The 14565-nt window shown below is 41.2% G+C and overlaps 1 protein-coding gene across 1 annotated transcript; it reads right to left on the bottom strand.

Moving 5' to 3' along the window:
- Positions 1-448: 448 nt before the first annotated feature.
- On the bottom strand, positions 449-14476 carry metap1 (methionyl aminopeptidase 1). The gene is made up of 11 exons (XM_061082303.1): positions 14352-14476; positions 12809-12860; positions 11844-11953; positions 11449-11509; positions 6322-6413; positions 6152-6235; positions 5167-5305; positions 3487-3618; positions 2844-2987; positions 2683-2748; positions 449-2222 (listed from the first exon to the last, which is right to left on the bottom strand). The coding sequence occupies exons 1-11, from the start codon at positions 14466-14468 to the stop codon at positions 2056-2058; spliced, it is 1164 nt and encodes a 387-aa protein (XP_060938286.1). The 5' UTR covers positions 14469-14476; the 3' UTR covers positions 449-2055.
- Positions 14477-14565: the final 89 nt, after the last annotated feature.

The following is a 14565-nucleotide window of genomic DNA, read 5'->3' as shown; positions in this document are numbered from 1 at the left end:
TGGTGTGTAATTAGCAGCACACATTTGATAAAAAGCGACTGTCCGATTTAAAAAGTGAGATGTAACATGTTCATTAATGTGCTTGTTCTGAGTTCAGTGTTTCATTGTGCACTGAAACTGGTAAATCACTTTGTTTCAAGACTTGTTTGTATTGCATTAAATTAGTTTTTTGTCACTGCAAACTAAATAGTTGGCCAAGTTTTCAATGAAGTCTGGTTTGTGGAGCTATAGTTATGGTGCATAGAAAACATCCAGTGTAACTCAAGGGACTGAAATCTTTACCTGTACAGTCATGCTAATCCTGTACCATAGGAGTTAAAGTCCGACATTGTCCTCCACAGAGGTAAAACCGCATTATGGCTGACAGGCATCCAGAGGGTTATTTCAAGTAGAATAAACCACCTTGGGGATTTTAGATCACTAATCTAATCAAGGACAAACTCGCCCATACAGAGCTACAGAAGAGTCATTTATTACTCCTTTAGAAGAAATACAAAGATGACAGAGACTGGGATCACATAAGTCCTCTGAAAATGTAGAAATAATGAATTCTGCTCACACCAGGAAAAAAAATCCCCACATCAAGATAAATGGTGACTTTCGAGATATAAGGGGAAACATCAGTAAATGTGCCGAGACACATCTGACAAATTTTAATTCCTAGATTTACACATTAAGGCTCGATTTGCTACACCCAGGCTGTTCAGAAACAACAACAGACAACAAAGCAGAGAAACAAGTTCAACACTTGAAAGTCTGAGCTCAACTTTGTTTTATTCCTATTCTGTAAAATCTGCATCAGATTGATAGCCCTCACATAAGTTCCTTAAATATTGACCAAAGAGACAGCAACATTTGCTCAGCCTAACTTACAATAAGGCAGGAAGTGGAAAAAACTGCTAGCATCCCCCAGACCAAAGTTCATTAATACATCAATTTACTGTAATAAAACCACAAATTGTAATTTCTGCATGTGACACAATAACACAGATCCAGAATTAAATTTCATATTAGTGAGTTGTAGAGGTGCTTTTTAAAAAGACTAATTGTTTCTACAAGAGGTTACGTGAACATAAGCCCCAGTAGACCACAGATTGCAGTTTTTTTTACCACTTTACAAAGATTTAGCCTGGTGTTTTTATTAAGTTTTGGACAGCACAGCTAGCAGCTTCCCCTATTTCCTGTCTTTATGCTAGGCTAACTATCTCCTGGCTCTAGTTTCATATTTAACAAACAGATTAGAGTACCAATTTCAGCATGAAGGCAAAGAAGTATATTCCCTAAAATGTCAAACTTTTCCAGCATTGTTCTGTTAAGATGGCCCATTAGAAAACGTGTAAGCCTTTCTTTAAATATTCAAACTTGTTGCAAGTTGTTGACTTGACATCTTAATTGTGGAAACACTTAAATGACAGTTTATTAATGTACAGTATTTGTCAACAATCACGACTTTTTTTCTCCATTCATTACGTCTAAATACAAGCATCTTGTTGTGGATGCCCACAGGACGAGTTGTAGTTGTTGATGAACACATTAATAAATACTTACATCAACTCCACCAGGGTGTGTTATCAATTATGTATGTTGTGCTGGCTATAAATGTTAAGTAGGGTTTTCAGCCTCGGGTTTTGTTCCAACTCTACAATAAGTTTTGACATATTGAGCTTGTGTGACTTGCTGACCCCGTTTCCTGGGACTCTACTGCTGCTGTTTCTTCTCAGTCTCTCTGGTGAATTCAGAGGAATTCTGATCAAGCTTGCAGAGGATGACAGAAAAGAAGCAAAGCATAATCTCATAAATACTCCTTCTAGTTCCTTCTAAAGAGACAATTTTCACTAATAAGCAATCCACATTTGATATAAGACACATTCAAGTACTTCCATTTAGTTTGAGGAACCCATATTTAATGCACAGAACAATGAGAGCCACAGTTACACTGAGCTCCAGGAGTGGTGCCTCTTGTTTGAGATGTGTGAGTGTCTGTGTGTGAGACCCAGATGTGCTGGGTGTGTCTGTGTCCACAAAGTCCAGTCCCTAGGTGTGTTCTGGTTCGGCCTACACTTGGCTCAGGAAATGAGCACGACCTTCCTCCTCCAGGCGGCGGGTGAGGATCTCGCAGCCGGTCTCCGTCACCAGCAGGGTGTGTTCGAACTGAGCAGAGCGCTTGCCGTCTCTGGTCACCGCTGTCCAGCCGTCTGGCCACGTCTCATCTTGCCAGCCACCTGAAATATCACACACACACACGCCATCAATAAAAGAGAGCTGTGGAAACAAACACTCAAACTCTGGCATCGACTCATTGGACACCCACGAGGTATACTGTGTTTAATGACCAGCTGCAAGACACATGGTTTAATCATGAGATAGAGTCAACAGCCAAAGTCCTCATTCTTGCAGCTTGAATTGAAAAATTATCAATTATTAAAAATAAATATGATCCCTTTCCTGTCAAAACCACATATGTACTTAATTTATTTATATTTTAAAGGTACAAAGAAAGAATTAAGTCATCCACTCCGACCTGAGAAAACTCTGTTTTATGACTGCTAGGACTGCAAATCAAGTAAATGCATCTATCATATTCATCATCATATAATTATTATATATTATTCAATTTATGATTTGAAATAATTTTAGCCTTATTATTGTTCACAGTATTCAAACGAAGGCAGTTCCACTCACCTTCACATATCATGGGCTCAATGGTAAACACATGGCCCGGCTTCATAACTCCAACCGCTTTGTTTTCTGGGAAACAAGTAAATACGGAGATCATGCTGTGCTGTGATGGAACATTCAGGGATTTTATAGCAACTTTCAGAGTTAAGGACGTGACTACCCACTGGCATAGTGTGGCACATTGGGAGCAGTGTGGAACAGTCTGTGGATGCCGTGGCCGCAGTAGCTCCGCACCACAGAGAAGCTGCTGGCCTGAGCGTGCTTCTGGATGATGTTACCCAACTCTCTGTAACGAATACCAGGCTTCACTGTGGAAAAGGAGGCAAAGACGAAGAGCATCAGGGTGACAGGTCTTTGAAAATGTAACTGTGGTTAATGACCAAAACAATGCTGGAATCTAAAAAAGGCAATAAGCAGTATTTTAGAGTTTGATGAATACATTTTATATTCCCACAACCATTGTTAGTTATCTCTGGTGTACAAACTATGTAATGGCAACACTAAATAACCTCAAAAGGTATGTTTGACATTTGTGTTGTGCTTTTTTTGGTAAGATTTTGGCTCACACAGCGCATACTGACAAAGATCTAACTATCAAAAGCAAATTTTTACAGCTATACTTCACTCATTTATTCCAAAACATCTGTGTACAATTTGTTTTATTGCTAAAGCCTTAATGTAACATTTCTACAGTCAAATACAAAAAAAATTGACATGGTTTAAATGTGCCATTGCAGTGAAAAGTAAAAATGAGGTTACTGCAATCTCCACAGTTGGTGAGTGAATGAATATAACTGAGGATCCTACCAGAGTCAATGGCTTGCATAAGGCATTCATATGTGGTCTGAACCAGCGTCTTTGCTCCTTCATCCACCTCTCCGACATAGAAGGTTTCATTCAGGTCACCATGGAAACCGTTGTGGTAGACGGTGATGTCCACTGTGTCAGAGAAAAACAATGAAAATGTCAGAGCCACTGTGTTGCATGACAGAATAGATTATATTATGTTCAACACAACGAAATGGCTGTTATATAATCTGTCTGAAACAGTTGATAATGGAACGGATCTGGTGAACATGGACGTTTATAATATATCAACCCATTTGCAAGGCCAAGCAAAATGTCCCAGCTTTTAAAACTTCTGATGAACTTGGAACCCTCAGATCGGTCAACCCGTCTCGTTTAAGATGAAATAAAGAGCTTGGACGATCTTAAGAGAAAAGCTGGAAAAGGTTAATGGAACTATTTGTCTTGTCGGTTCATGCAGTGAGAGACGAGTTGCTCCATCAGTTGCACTGAGGGGAGTGGCGGACTGAAGACATCTCCTTAGCAGGAAAATTCATAAAGAGGCTAAAAATTGTCAAACTCCTGCTGACACCATTTCAGCATGCTGCTAAAACCATTTGTCATCTTCCAGAAACCCCCCCACTCTCCTCCACCCCTCAATTATCTTCAATTAAACATTTCCCCACATCAAAACTTAGCTTAACTATTCATCGGACTTGGTTGAATGCCAAGATGACAACAGCTATTTGGGTGGTTGACAATCCTAAGCCGTTCTCAGACATGGACTACAGAGAATGTCCTCACAATGGGGTTTAGACTTTGCCTTTCACATATGTAGAAAGCAGCAGGAAATTCTCAGGTCAGACACGTTCACAGCAACAACTAAATCTGCAGAGCGTCAGTTGAGCGGTGGCACAGCCTGCAGGAGGCATGACATAACTTACAGGAGGCATTACATGACTTACAAACACTAGCCTTTTCCACCAAAAGCTCTACAATATCTCTTACCTCCTTTCAACCAAAGTGACGATTCAGAACTGATTCAACCTGCAAAGCTTTTAAGAACCAGTTTGCTTTACGATGAGCCACATCATTACTTCACCACATTCGTGGACGTCTCGATGCCTCAGTTGTAAATTAACCCACGAACTTGCATTTATTAGGTTAATTTTATATATATATCAATGTCATTGAATGCACGCACGCTCGCTCTCTTCTCTCTTGTGCTGACACACACACCAACACAGCTGACGTGTCTGACCCGCTACAGTTGATTTGAAATGATGCCACAATATCAACACTGATCACCACATAATGATCAATGCTTTTTTTAAATGAGTAAAATCTTTCTTCATAGATTACTGTATGGGATCTATGTTAGCAGCAAACCCAAAGCAGAAAGACTTTAACACCATAATTAAGCAGAGGGCTGGGCGATATGGGTGAAAAACAAATATTGCTATATTTTTAGGCTATGAAACCTCCTCTAAATCACTGATCGCACCTTGTCCGATGATATCAGCGGACATTTAGGCTAAAAACATGGAGTCAGTGACCGAACTGTTCTTCAACAAAGTCATTGACGGCTACTTTGCGTGAACGAGCTCCGATCTCACTGTGTAGTGGATTTAATTCATGAGGTTATCCGGAGTTTAGTGCATGTCTGAAAGCCGTGTTATTAAACTTAAACAATGATCATACCGTTGAGGATATCTCCGTCTAGTAGCTGTCTTCTGTCAGGGATGCCGTGACAGATGACTTCATTGACAGACGTGCAACAGGACTTGGGAAAGTTGTAGTAGTTGAGAGGGGATGGGTAGCAGTTCCTCGCTGTACAGGCCTTAACAGATTAGTCATGTTGGTTATAGAAAGAAGAAAAGCATCATGTTAGAAAAACAAGAATGGACCACACATAATAAAGATCAGTAGCAGTGTGGGCTCTGTATCTGCACATAGTAATTTAACAGGAATGTACTGTGTGTTTTATACACGATATGACAGTGCGTCAGTATTCGTGTCAGCATACGGTATAATTTTTACTGAAGTTTAAATTGCTGTTCCACAGCAGGGGTCTGTTTACATACAGTCTTGCATTATTCATCAGCAGAGTCAGTTATAGAACTACAATTATTAACGATTCAAACAAGAGTGTATACAGTCATGCTAACAGATCTGTGAGGCTGCAGTGGTTTGAGCTAAATACATCAGACAATGCTAACAAGCTAATGTTCAGCAGATCATGTTTACATGACTGCAATCCTACTTAAGTATGTTAGCATGATAGTACTTGCCTCATAACACATAAAGTACAGTTGAGGCTGACGGGCATGCCATTAGTTTTGAAGAACAACGCATTTGTTTATTATCCTTAACAGCTAGCCCTGGCTTGTAATACCACTCTGTACCTCATGAGGCGACAGTGAGTCAATGTAGTCTCATCCCTCAACGATATAAACCTGCCTTACAAATGTAGCATCTCCTACCTACTCTGACTAGGAGTGTTTTATTTTATCTAATTTTCTAGAGTAATATTTTTTCAGAAGATTGGGCAGGGAGACATGTCGCGGCTCCGTCTTCGTGTCTCGCAAACTTTACAGCCCTACATTGTACACAACCTTAATGATCCATGATATTTTACAAGAGTTACGTTTGATAACTAAGTCTTGAACTGTGTGTGTATGCGCACCAGATGCACAGCATGGTCGATTTCTTCTGTTGTGACACCTGGTTTCACCAGCACGGCTGCAATGTCCAGGACTTCTCTTGCCAGCTGCAAACATGTTTAAAAAAATGCATGATAAATGGAAAACTATGGACATAAACTATGGCATCAGTGGCGACATGCCAATTAGTTACCTTGCACACAACTCTCATGCCCTCAATGTCCTCAGGACAAAGGACCTTGATCTGTGACGTCCCCTTAAGGGTCTGCTCAGACTCAGACACACCTGTGGGATGGCAACAAAGAGAAACAACAGGCATGGTCAGCTCACTCAGATCGGACCTGGCAAAGCAGCAGATGTAAAATTTCAGAGCCAGCCTTCACTTTGACCATAACAGCTGGATTTACAGTCTCCTGATCAGTTTTTATAAAAAAAGGTTTAAAAAAGTGGCAGGGTGAATAGTTATGAATTCCAATTTGTACATCTATCTTAAATCAGGACTTAAAACATATAATATCACACCAGGAATGGGTGGTGCTGACAATTCATCAAAATACCTCCAACATATTTCAATTTACAAGTCAACTGGATACATTGAGTCTTCTGAGCAGCGCTTATGGTCAGACCGGAACATTTGAATGAAACAACATGGGCCATCTTAGCGAGGGCTAACTGGTTAGCATGCTAATCTTTGGTAGAAGCAAATCAAAAACACTGGTGCTACTTTCCACCTCTGGAGACAGCTATTGGGGAGAAGTGCAAAGTGATAAAAATAAACAGCTGTAAATGCTAATGCTGGCTATGTAGTAGGGCTGAACGATTAATTGCATTTGCGATTTAATCGCGATATGATAAAACGCGATTTCCTAATCGCAACGTGCGCGATTATCACGTGCCAACAAGAGGAGCGCACCGGGCTGCCGTCGTCACCCGCAGACAGAATGCCGCGGGACAACACAACTCCGATCCACAAATTGGATCAAATAAAAAAATCGCATATTAAATCGCAATCGCAATATTGGGGGAAAAAAATCGCAATTAGATTATTTCCCCAAATCGTTCAGCCCTACTATGTAGCAATAGCAAAAAATTGCAAATACCTACACATTAATTTCATGTTTCTTTGTAGCATGTGTGCTGGCATAGCTTTGCACACTGGCATTGTTCTCGCCCATGTCTGTGTGTCTGCGCATAAATGTGTAGAAAAAACTCAAAAAATGTCCACCAAACTTGGTGGGAATATTACTTTCAAGTATATCTCGCCATATAAACAATATTACGTTTATATATACATATATACACACACACTTAATAGTACATTTAAAATGGACTATTCTTTTTCTCCAGCTTCTCATGTCAGTTTTTATAATTGTAACTATTAAAATAATTTCTATAAATTATGAATATAAACTGCATTGTCTTTATACTATGTACTTAAATTCCCAAATCCCCGAAAACATAAAATGGTCGTGCAGAGCTGCGGTGCTGTGGGTAACTAGCTGCTCCTACAGAGAACACACTACAGTATCAGCTCCTGAACAGAGGCAGACTCTAATGACACTCACACTGTGGACTCAGAGGAGCAGAGCAGGTCTTTTTCGTTTGTACAGAAAACAGAAGCACAGCTGCCAGTGCTTTCAGCCCCACAATAAATTAGACTACCAGCAATTCAGCTGCAGAATAAACGGCATCTCCACATTCTATTCTTTCTTTTCTAGACCGTAAACATTTTAATGGAGTATTTAAATGTGTATTGGTGAAAGCACTGGAGTCATCAGCAATTCACTGATCTATAATTTATTAACTCAACAAGATGACTGCTGGATGAACGTGAACAGTTGCCTAGCAACACGGATTTTAGACAGGTTTGTGTACAATTCAAATAGAGCCCTTCTGTTGACCCCAAGAGCCTATAGTGTGAGTGCAACAATCATTTAGTATTACTTACGCTCTGATACAGCTGCTCAAAGAAGGCACAGGATATGAGAAAAACCACAGTGTGCACATTACTATGTCTTCTGGCTTGATGCTTATAGGTTCAATAGTGGAAACAATGTCAAAATGCATATTCAAAATCTAAGAATATAAAATTAAACCGAGCTGACAGATCTGTGTGAAAGATAAGCCTGTAACGACTGTGCCTCAGTCCCTGAATAGGCATCACAAGAGAATGAAAGGAGATTGTAGCCATGACTACCTGAGTATGGATCTATGCAGTCAGGTGACAAGGATGGGGAGGTTGCCATGGTTGCACAATGAATGACTTTCCCAGAGAAATAGACGTAAATAAGGAAGGTTACAATTATGACTGTCTGAGAACACAAAAGAAGCAAAATGGTGAGAAAGTGTGACAGAAAGTGTGACAGCAGACCTGTCGGCAGCATCACTTTCCCTGCAACAAGTATATTGCACTATAGGGCGAATAGTGGAAAGAGATCATCATTCATTTGGGACTGTACAAAAGAGGAAATTCCAGTTATTGCTTTGAAACAAGCATCTTCAGGAAGAAGATGCCTTTGAGTCAAAATATCACAAGAACAGAATAATTGCATCAATTTATGATGTACTTATGCACAAAAAAAAATAAAATTGTGTAATACTAAGTCAAATCAAGTGTTTCACTGTTCCTGCTGAGAATAGATATATAGCACTGTGCAGCTGTAAACAGATTCCAGCCACTAAAATCACAATGATTCAAATACTAATCGGCATATTTTAGAAGAAACTATTAAAAAAAGGATAAATATGGCATTAATAAGCAGAAAAAAAATCCTCCAACCGGAGCTTACTCATCACTGTTAAAATCTGTACCGGGCCTAATCTGTGTCAGAGGCAATACTTAAAAAGAAAAACGGTCAAGGATAACAACAGCTTGTTTATTGTGAAGGTAAACTGGAAGTTCAAGTTCAACATATAAACTGTTGTCAGTTTGGCTACAGTAGATGTTAGCATTTGTTAGCTGTTAACAAAAATATCAGAGAAGGTTCTGGAATTTATTCTTTTGGATGCTCAGCCCCTGTCGGTTGTTGAAAATAAAGGCTTCCGTCACTGACTTGAATTTGTTTACAAAGTTAGCGATGATTACTAATGACTAATGATTAAAGGGACTCTCACCTTTGTTCAGGGTTCATACACATTTTGACCAATGGATTTCCATGACTTTTCCATGACTTTTCCATGACTTTAAACCAAATTTCCATGACCGTACATTGCGTGAAATCTCGGTGTATACGCGAAAAAGTGACAAAATGTAGTATTCAAACTAACAATGAGAATTCCAAGGCATACAGCACACCTTAAATGACACAAACCAAAGTATGCCTGCTTATATTTTGAGCATATTTCTTTAAAAATGTATGAATTATTTAAAACTCAGCGTAAATGAACTAGGGATGGGCATTCGATTAAATTGTCTTAATCGATCGTCGGAAGAATTAACGATCGATTTTTCGATTAATCATTCATATTTTTATATTAAAATTCACTATTTATAGCCTATATTAAAATGCAGTGAAAATAGAAAAAACAGTGTGTTTCCTCATTGAGATCTTTATTACAAGATTAACAACTCTTGTGGCAGTTAAACAGGATCCGTTCAATGTTACACTTGTAAATAAGCGCTGCTGTCCTCCTAAGCCACGCTGAGAGAGCAGCTAGCCGCTGAGAGCTAGCTCGATCTGACGGCTCTCGACCTCTCAGTCCGGTCGTTGTAACGCCCTCACTCCCGGAACCCCTCACCCAGACCCGGGTCTGTCCGGGTTACCCTCCGCGTGGACTGAGGGTCCGTGTGCGGACATGAAGCCGAGCAGCAGAGGCTTAGCTCCGGGCTGCTTCCTCCAGCTGCTAACAGACACGCTATGCTGCGTTCAGGGCAACTCGGATATTCCGACCTCCTGCCACATAGCGAACATGCAATAGTTTATCGATGAAAACATGTCATCAATGAAATTCTTAATGATCAATTAATCAATAGTCGAGTATTTATGCCCATCCCTAAAACGAACGACATGAAAATAAGAATATAACAAATTTCCATGACTTTTCCAAAACTTTTGGGAAATTATTTTTTTCCATGACTTTTCCAGGCCTGGAAAAACCCATTTTAAAATTCCATGACTTTTCCAGGTTTTCCATGACCGTACGAACCCTGCCTTTGTTGCATTTGAGAATTACAGCACATTCAAATCATCCCGCCTTCCTCCAATGCCCCACCCCCTCGTTCCCATCCGCGGTGTTTTTTCTTTTGTTTTTCCCCCCGGGAGCGGCTGTTTCAGTACGCCGTGGACCACTTTGGTCTGCCATCGTCAGTCGCTACGGTCGCTACGGTCGCTACTGTCTGCCGTGGAATCAAAACAAACCCTCTAGTTGAGGACGCGCCTTGTGACGCGGGCCCGAATGCGCCACAAGAAGCAGACGGAAAACCTGCATGTCCATGCAGCAAACAGACAGGTCTGTCGGCCAATAAGGTCCTTCGGTCCGAAGAATTTTATTGGTTGAAGTTTTCACTAAATATTATGAGTGAAATAATTGTTTGTTTTTACTCCTGGTGGGTCTGTCTTGCATTTTAGAGTGTCATTACCTTATTAATACCAATTTAACCTTATCCAAAAAAAGTGTAATGTGGCATGGTATACAGTTATTGATTAAATAATGGTATCGGATCGGGACTGAAAAAATTGGATCGTGCAGTAATCGTTTCAGCCCTAAAATAGACGGATCCTGTCTGAACTTTTCACATCCTCACACTTGTGTCAGCACAGTCAGAAAAGTTTGCACTTGTTTCCTAATGGGGTGAATTCAGGGTCACTGTGTCTTCAAAGACACAGATACAGACAGAATCTGTGATGTGGAAAACTATTTCAACATTGCATAATTTAGTCTGTGTTTAAATGATCACACATATTCATAGGGATTAAACGTATTAAGGGGACTCATAACACTACAAGGGACACAACAAGGAAGAATGGTGTTCTGGAAGATGGCAGATCATGTTTGAAGTGCTCCCTTCTTCATCAGACAATAAATCCATTGATTCATACATTTCATTTTTTGGATATCAAAAGTGATCCCACTGCTGATTTAAGTTTGTTTTTGACAAATGGAGGTAATCAGTCTCCTTTCTCTTTTTCTGTGTGTGTGTGTGTAGATATAACACAGGTGACCTTCTCCATTTAGTTGCAGCCCCCACTAACCATTTGGTTAAACAAATGATAACCATACATTTTCATACTATTGCTGCAACCCCATACCAAGCTACCAAGGTGGACAATCAGCCAATACAGTCAACACACGACATCCTGGGAGAAAGAAGCATAGTTACCTCTGGGATGATCAGCATAGTCAGGTCTTTGGATGTCACCAGGTACAAGCCTCATGGGAGTCTACACCAGGGACCAAGACGATAGAAATGTCACATCATGGAATCCACAACCAGTACTTTTATACAAAACATTTGAATGTAAGTGCACGGATGTATATAAGAAAGCATGAGACCATTGAGTAAACCGACATTCTTTCCCCTCACAGTGCAGAAATGTCTCAAAGGAACAATCGACATTTAAAACATTTTTTAAATCATTTTTTCAAAACCTTGTCCTCTTAGTTGCTCCCATTGCTACAGTGGTTAGTGGTACATATTAATAAAATATGACAAGAATGTTTAAACGTATTTATCACCACTGAAAAGAAAAAAACTGCACACAAAAAATAACCAACCAGAGGGTAGTGAGGGTGTAGTAGGCCGGTGTAGCGGTAGCCTGGCCATGGGTCTATGTTTATATCCTTCTCCACACAATTATTGGGTTCAGTCTGGTTCTTGTCCTCCTCTGAAAAAATGTAACACAAAGCCTCTAAAGCGTGTGACACCACAATGTCAGTTCTGCCAAGAAATATAATCTACTCAGGACTTTTGCTACAGGTTCTAAATAAAACACCATGTATGAGTACAGCTGTTTCTAAATTCTTAACCTGGTCATTGACATAAATAACATGCAAAGTATGTATGTAATGTGATGTGTGAGCTTTAAGTCAACACAGTTTAAAAGTGACTTGTTAAATGTGAGCTAGTATCTCTTTATAAGTACTATTCTGGTTTTCATCATATTCGGGACATGGTGTTTACATTAGACATTGAAAAATCTGGTTAATTTCCCCTTATACATGATAAATACCAGTATCCTGCCAACTCATAACTGCGTGCTGTTTGCGCAGGTGCCTTACATGTTTAACATTACCATAGTAACAACAGCACTGGCTATCAGCAGTTTGACTCGAGTACGGTGGCTAAGGCCTCTGCTGTGACTTATCCTTTTGCCGGCTTTGTGTCACAGTTAAACCCTTCATGCGACCAGAGGAAACAAAAGTTCAAGCACCAGTTCCGATACTGACGAGTGGCTTTTGTGTTGTACAAACTGGCAGATGTACTTGGCTGAAGCAACGCCTGTGCAAGCTGTTGGCAGTGGTCAGAAACCAGAATAAGACGTGTACATGTACCAGTATCCCAGTTGCTTATGGAGCACCCCAGCTAGTAAAATCGTATTTCTCAAGACCCAGACAAAGGCTTATCCGGGATACTGATATTGGAATAAGACGTTTACATGCTTTAACCCAAAAATGGGTTACTACAAAACCGTGAGCATAACCGGGGGATAAGTGAACAGTCAGTGACCTGGGATACCTACTTGCTTTCTTGTGCAGGAACTTGTGAGACACCCAGCTCCCTTTGAAACATTCCTGGAAAAGAAAACACAAACAAAAACATCGAAATGAGGAAGGATAGAGATGGACAGACAAACTATTACCGATACAGAGCAAACTGGGCTTAATGGTGCACTAATAAAACTAGTAACTAACATGTAATAATCCCGAACATGGTCACTGAACTTGTGATGGTGTTTAAACTATTTAAGAAGAAACAAAAACGTTTTACTTGGATGGACACACAGTCCCTCTGCCATGCTCTTTATTTCAATGGTGTATGTGTGTGTGTGTGTGCGACAAGTGAACAATTAGTTGCAGAGAGAGAAAGAGGGGTGGGGGGTGGTATAGAGAGCAGGGTCAGGTTGCACAGCCAAAACTGCACTGACAGCAAGACCAAAGACCAAATACCATGACACCAAGGGAGCCTGTACGTGGTCCCCCAGCCCAACTATTTATAAAACTTTGAATTCAAGGAACACTACATAAGGTCTATTCAAAATGGAGACAAATAAATGCAGTGGGTGATGGTGCGCTCGCTGGAGCTGCCCCAAAGTTTCGTAACAATAGTCTTATTTCGATGAAGTGATCTCCTTCCTTCAATATATTTAAGACTAACTGAAGACCATCATGTCCGCAGGTTTTTCTGTGTCCTTAAGTTGTTTTAAAATCCCATCCTAGCAGTTCAATGGTATTATATTGTATGTTATTTCACCCTGTCTTTACATTGTGTCTACTTTCATTGTGCAGCTGTAAAGCAGATGCCACAATACTACCAACTTCAACAATGAAATACCAACTCTCTGTGGTCCCACTAGACGTGTTTCAAGTCCCTTCAATATTTTGGTGAGAGACCAGTGCTGAGATGTGCCCAAACTAAAAGTTTTCATACAGTTCAATCGACTTCTGCTCAGCTGATCATCTGTATGCTAATTGGAGAACATCTTACATTCCCAGTCAGTCTGGTCCATAACCAGTTTAGATCTACACTGTCTGATCTGGGAGTGGAGTTCTGCACCCCCCCCCCCCCCCCCCCCGGGGAGAACCAGGATCACACATCGTGGCACCGAGTCATCTGTCACGCCACATTACCTCTGCAACACTTTACACTCCAGTATCACGACTTGTGTTGTGTTACATTACACTACACACTGGTACCCGGTTCCTACACGGCATTAATTATTTCACACCCCACCCTGCACAGTTCAGATTCTACCTGGAGTCACTCTCTGCTAACCTGCGAACCGTTAGCTAGCTCAACGTTTCCCCTCGGCCTGCTGCTGCAGAGGGTTAGCATCGGCTACCGGCTGCACCATTACATCCTCAGCGGTCGGTGTGGCGGTAACTCAGTCGGGAGGCGTTCGGTCAAGTTCAGCTAACGCGTTGTGACCGCTTCACCGGGCACGTACACATGTCTACCTAGCATGACACCTAGCGTTAGCAGCCTCGTGATGAGACAGGGGGGGGCCTGAGCTCAGACAGTCACAAGCGGCGTTACAGCGGGGCGAGCCGGGGAGGCAGCCGTACCTGGGAACAGAAATAGGAGCCTTGAATACCGAGCTTGATACATGTGGGACACTGGAGCTTGGCGTCCTGGCTGCAGCCCTCGGTCTCACACTCCCTCCTGGTCTCGGTGCTCGCCATGCCTTCGTCTGCGAGGAGAGGGTGGAGCCGGCGGCGAGCAGCGCAGGCCAGCGGCGTCGCGCTTCGCATGTCCGAGGCGGCGGCGTCACGTGGCCCC

Source organism: Limanda limanda, chromosome 12, assembly GCF_963576545.1.
Source record: "Limanda limanda chromosome 12, fLimLim1.1, whole genome shotgun sequence".
In the NCBI taxonomy this organism is placed as follows: domain Eukaryota; kingdom Metazoa; phylum Chordata; class Actinopteri; order Pleuronectiformes; family Pleuronectidae; genus Limanda; species Limanda limanda.
The sequence above is the reverse complement of the archived record's forward strand: the minus strand, read 5'-3'. Positions and strand labels throughout refer to the sequence as shown.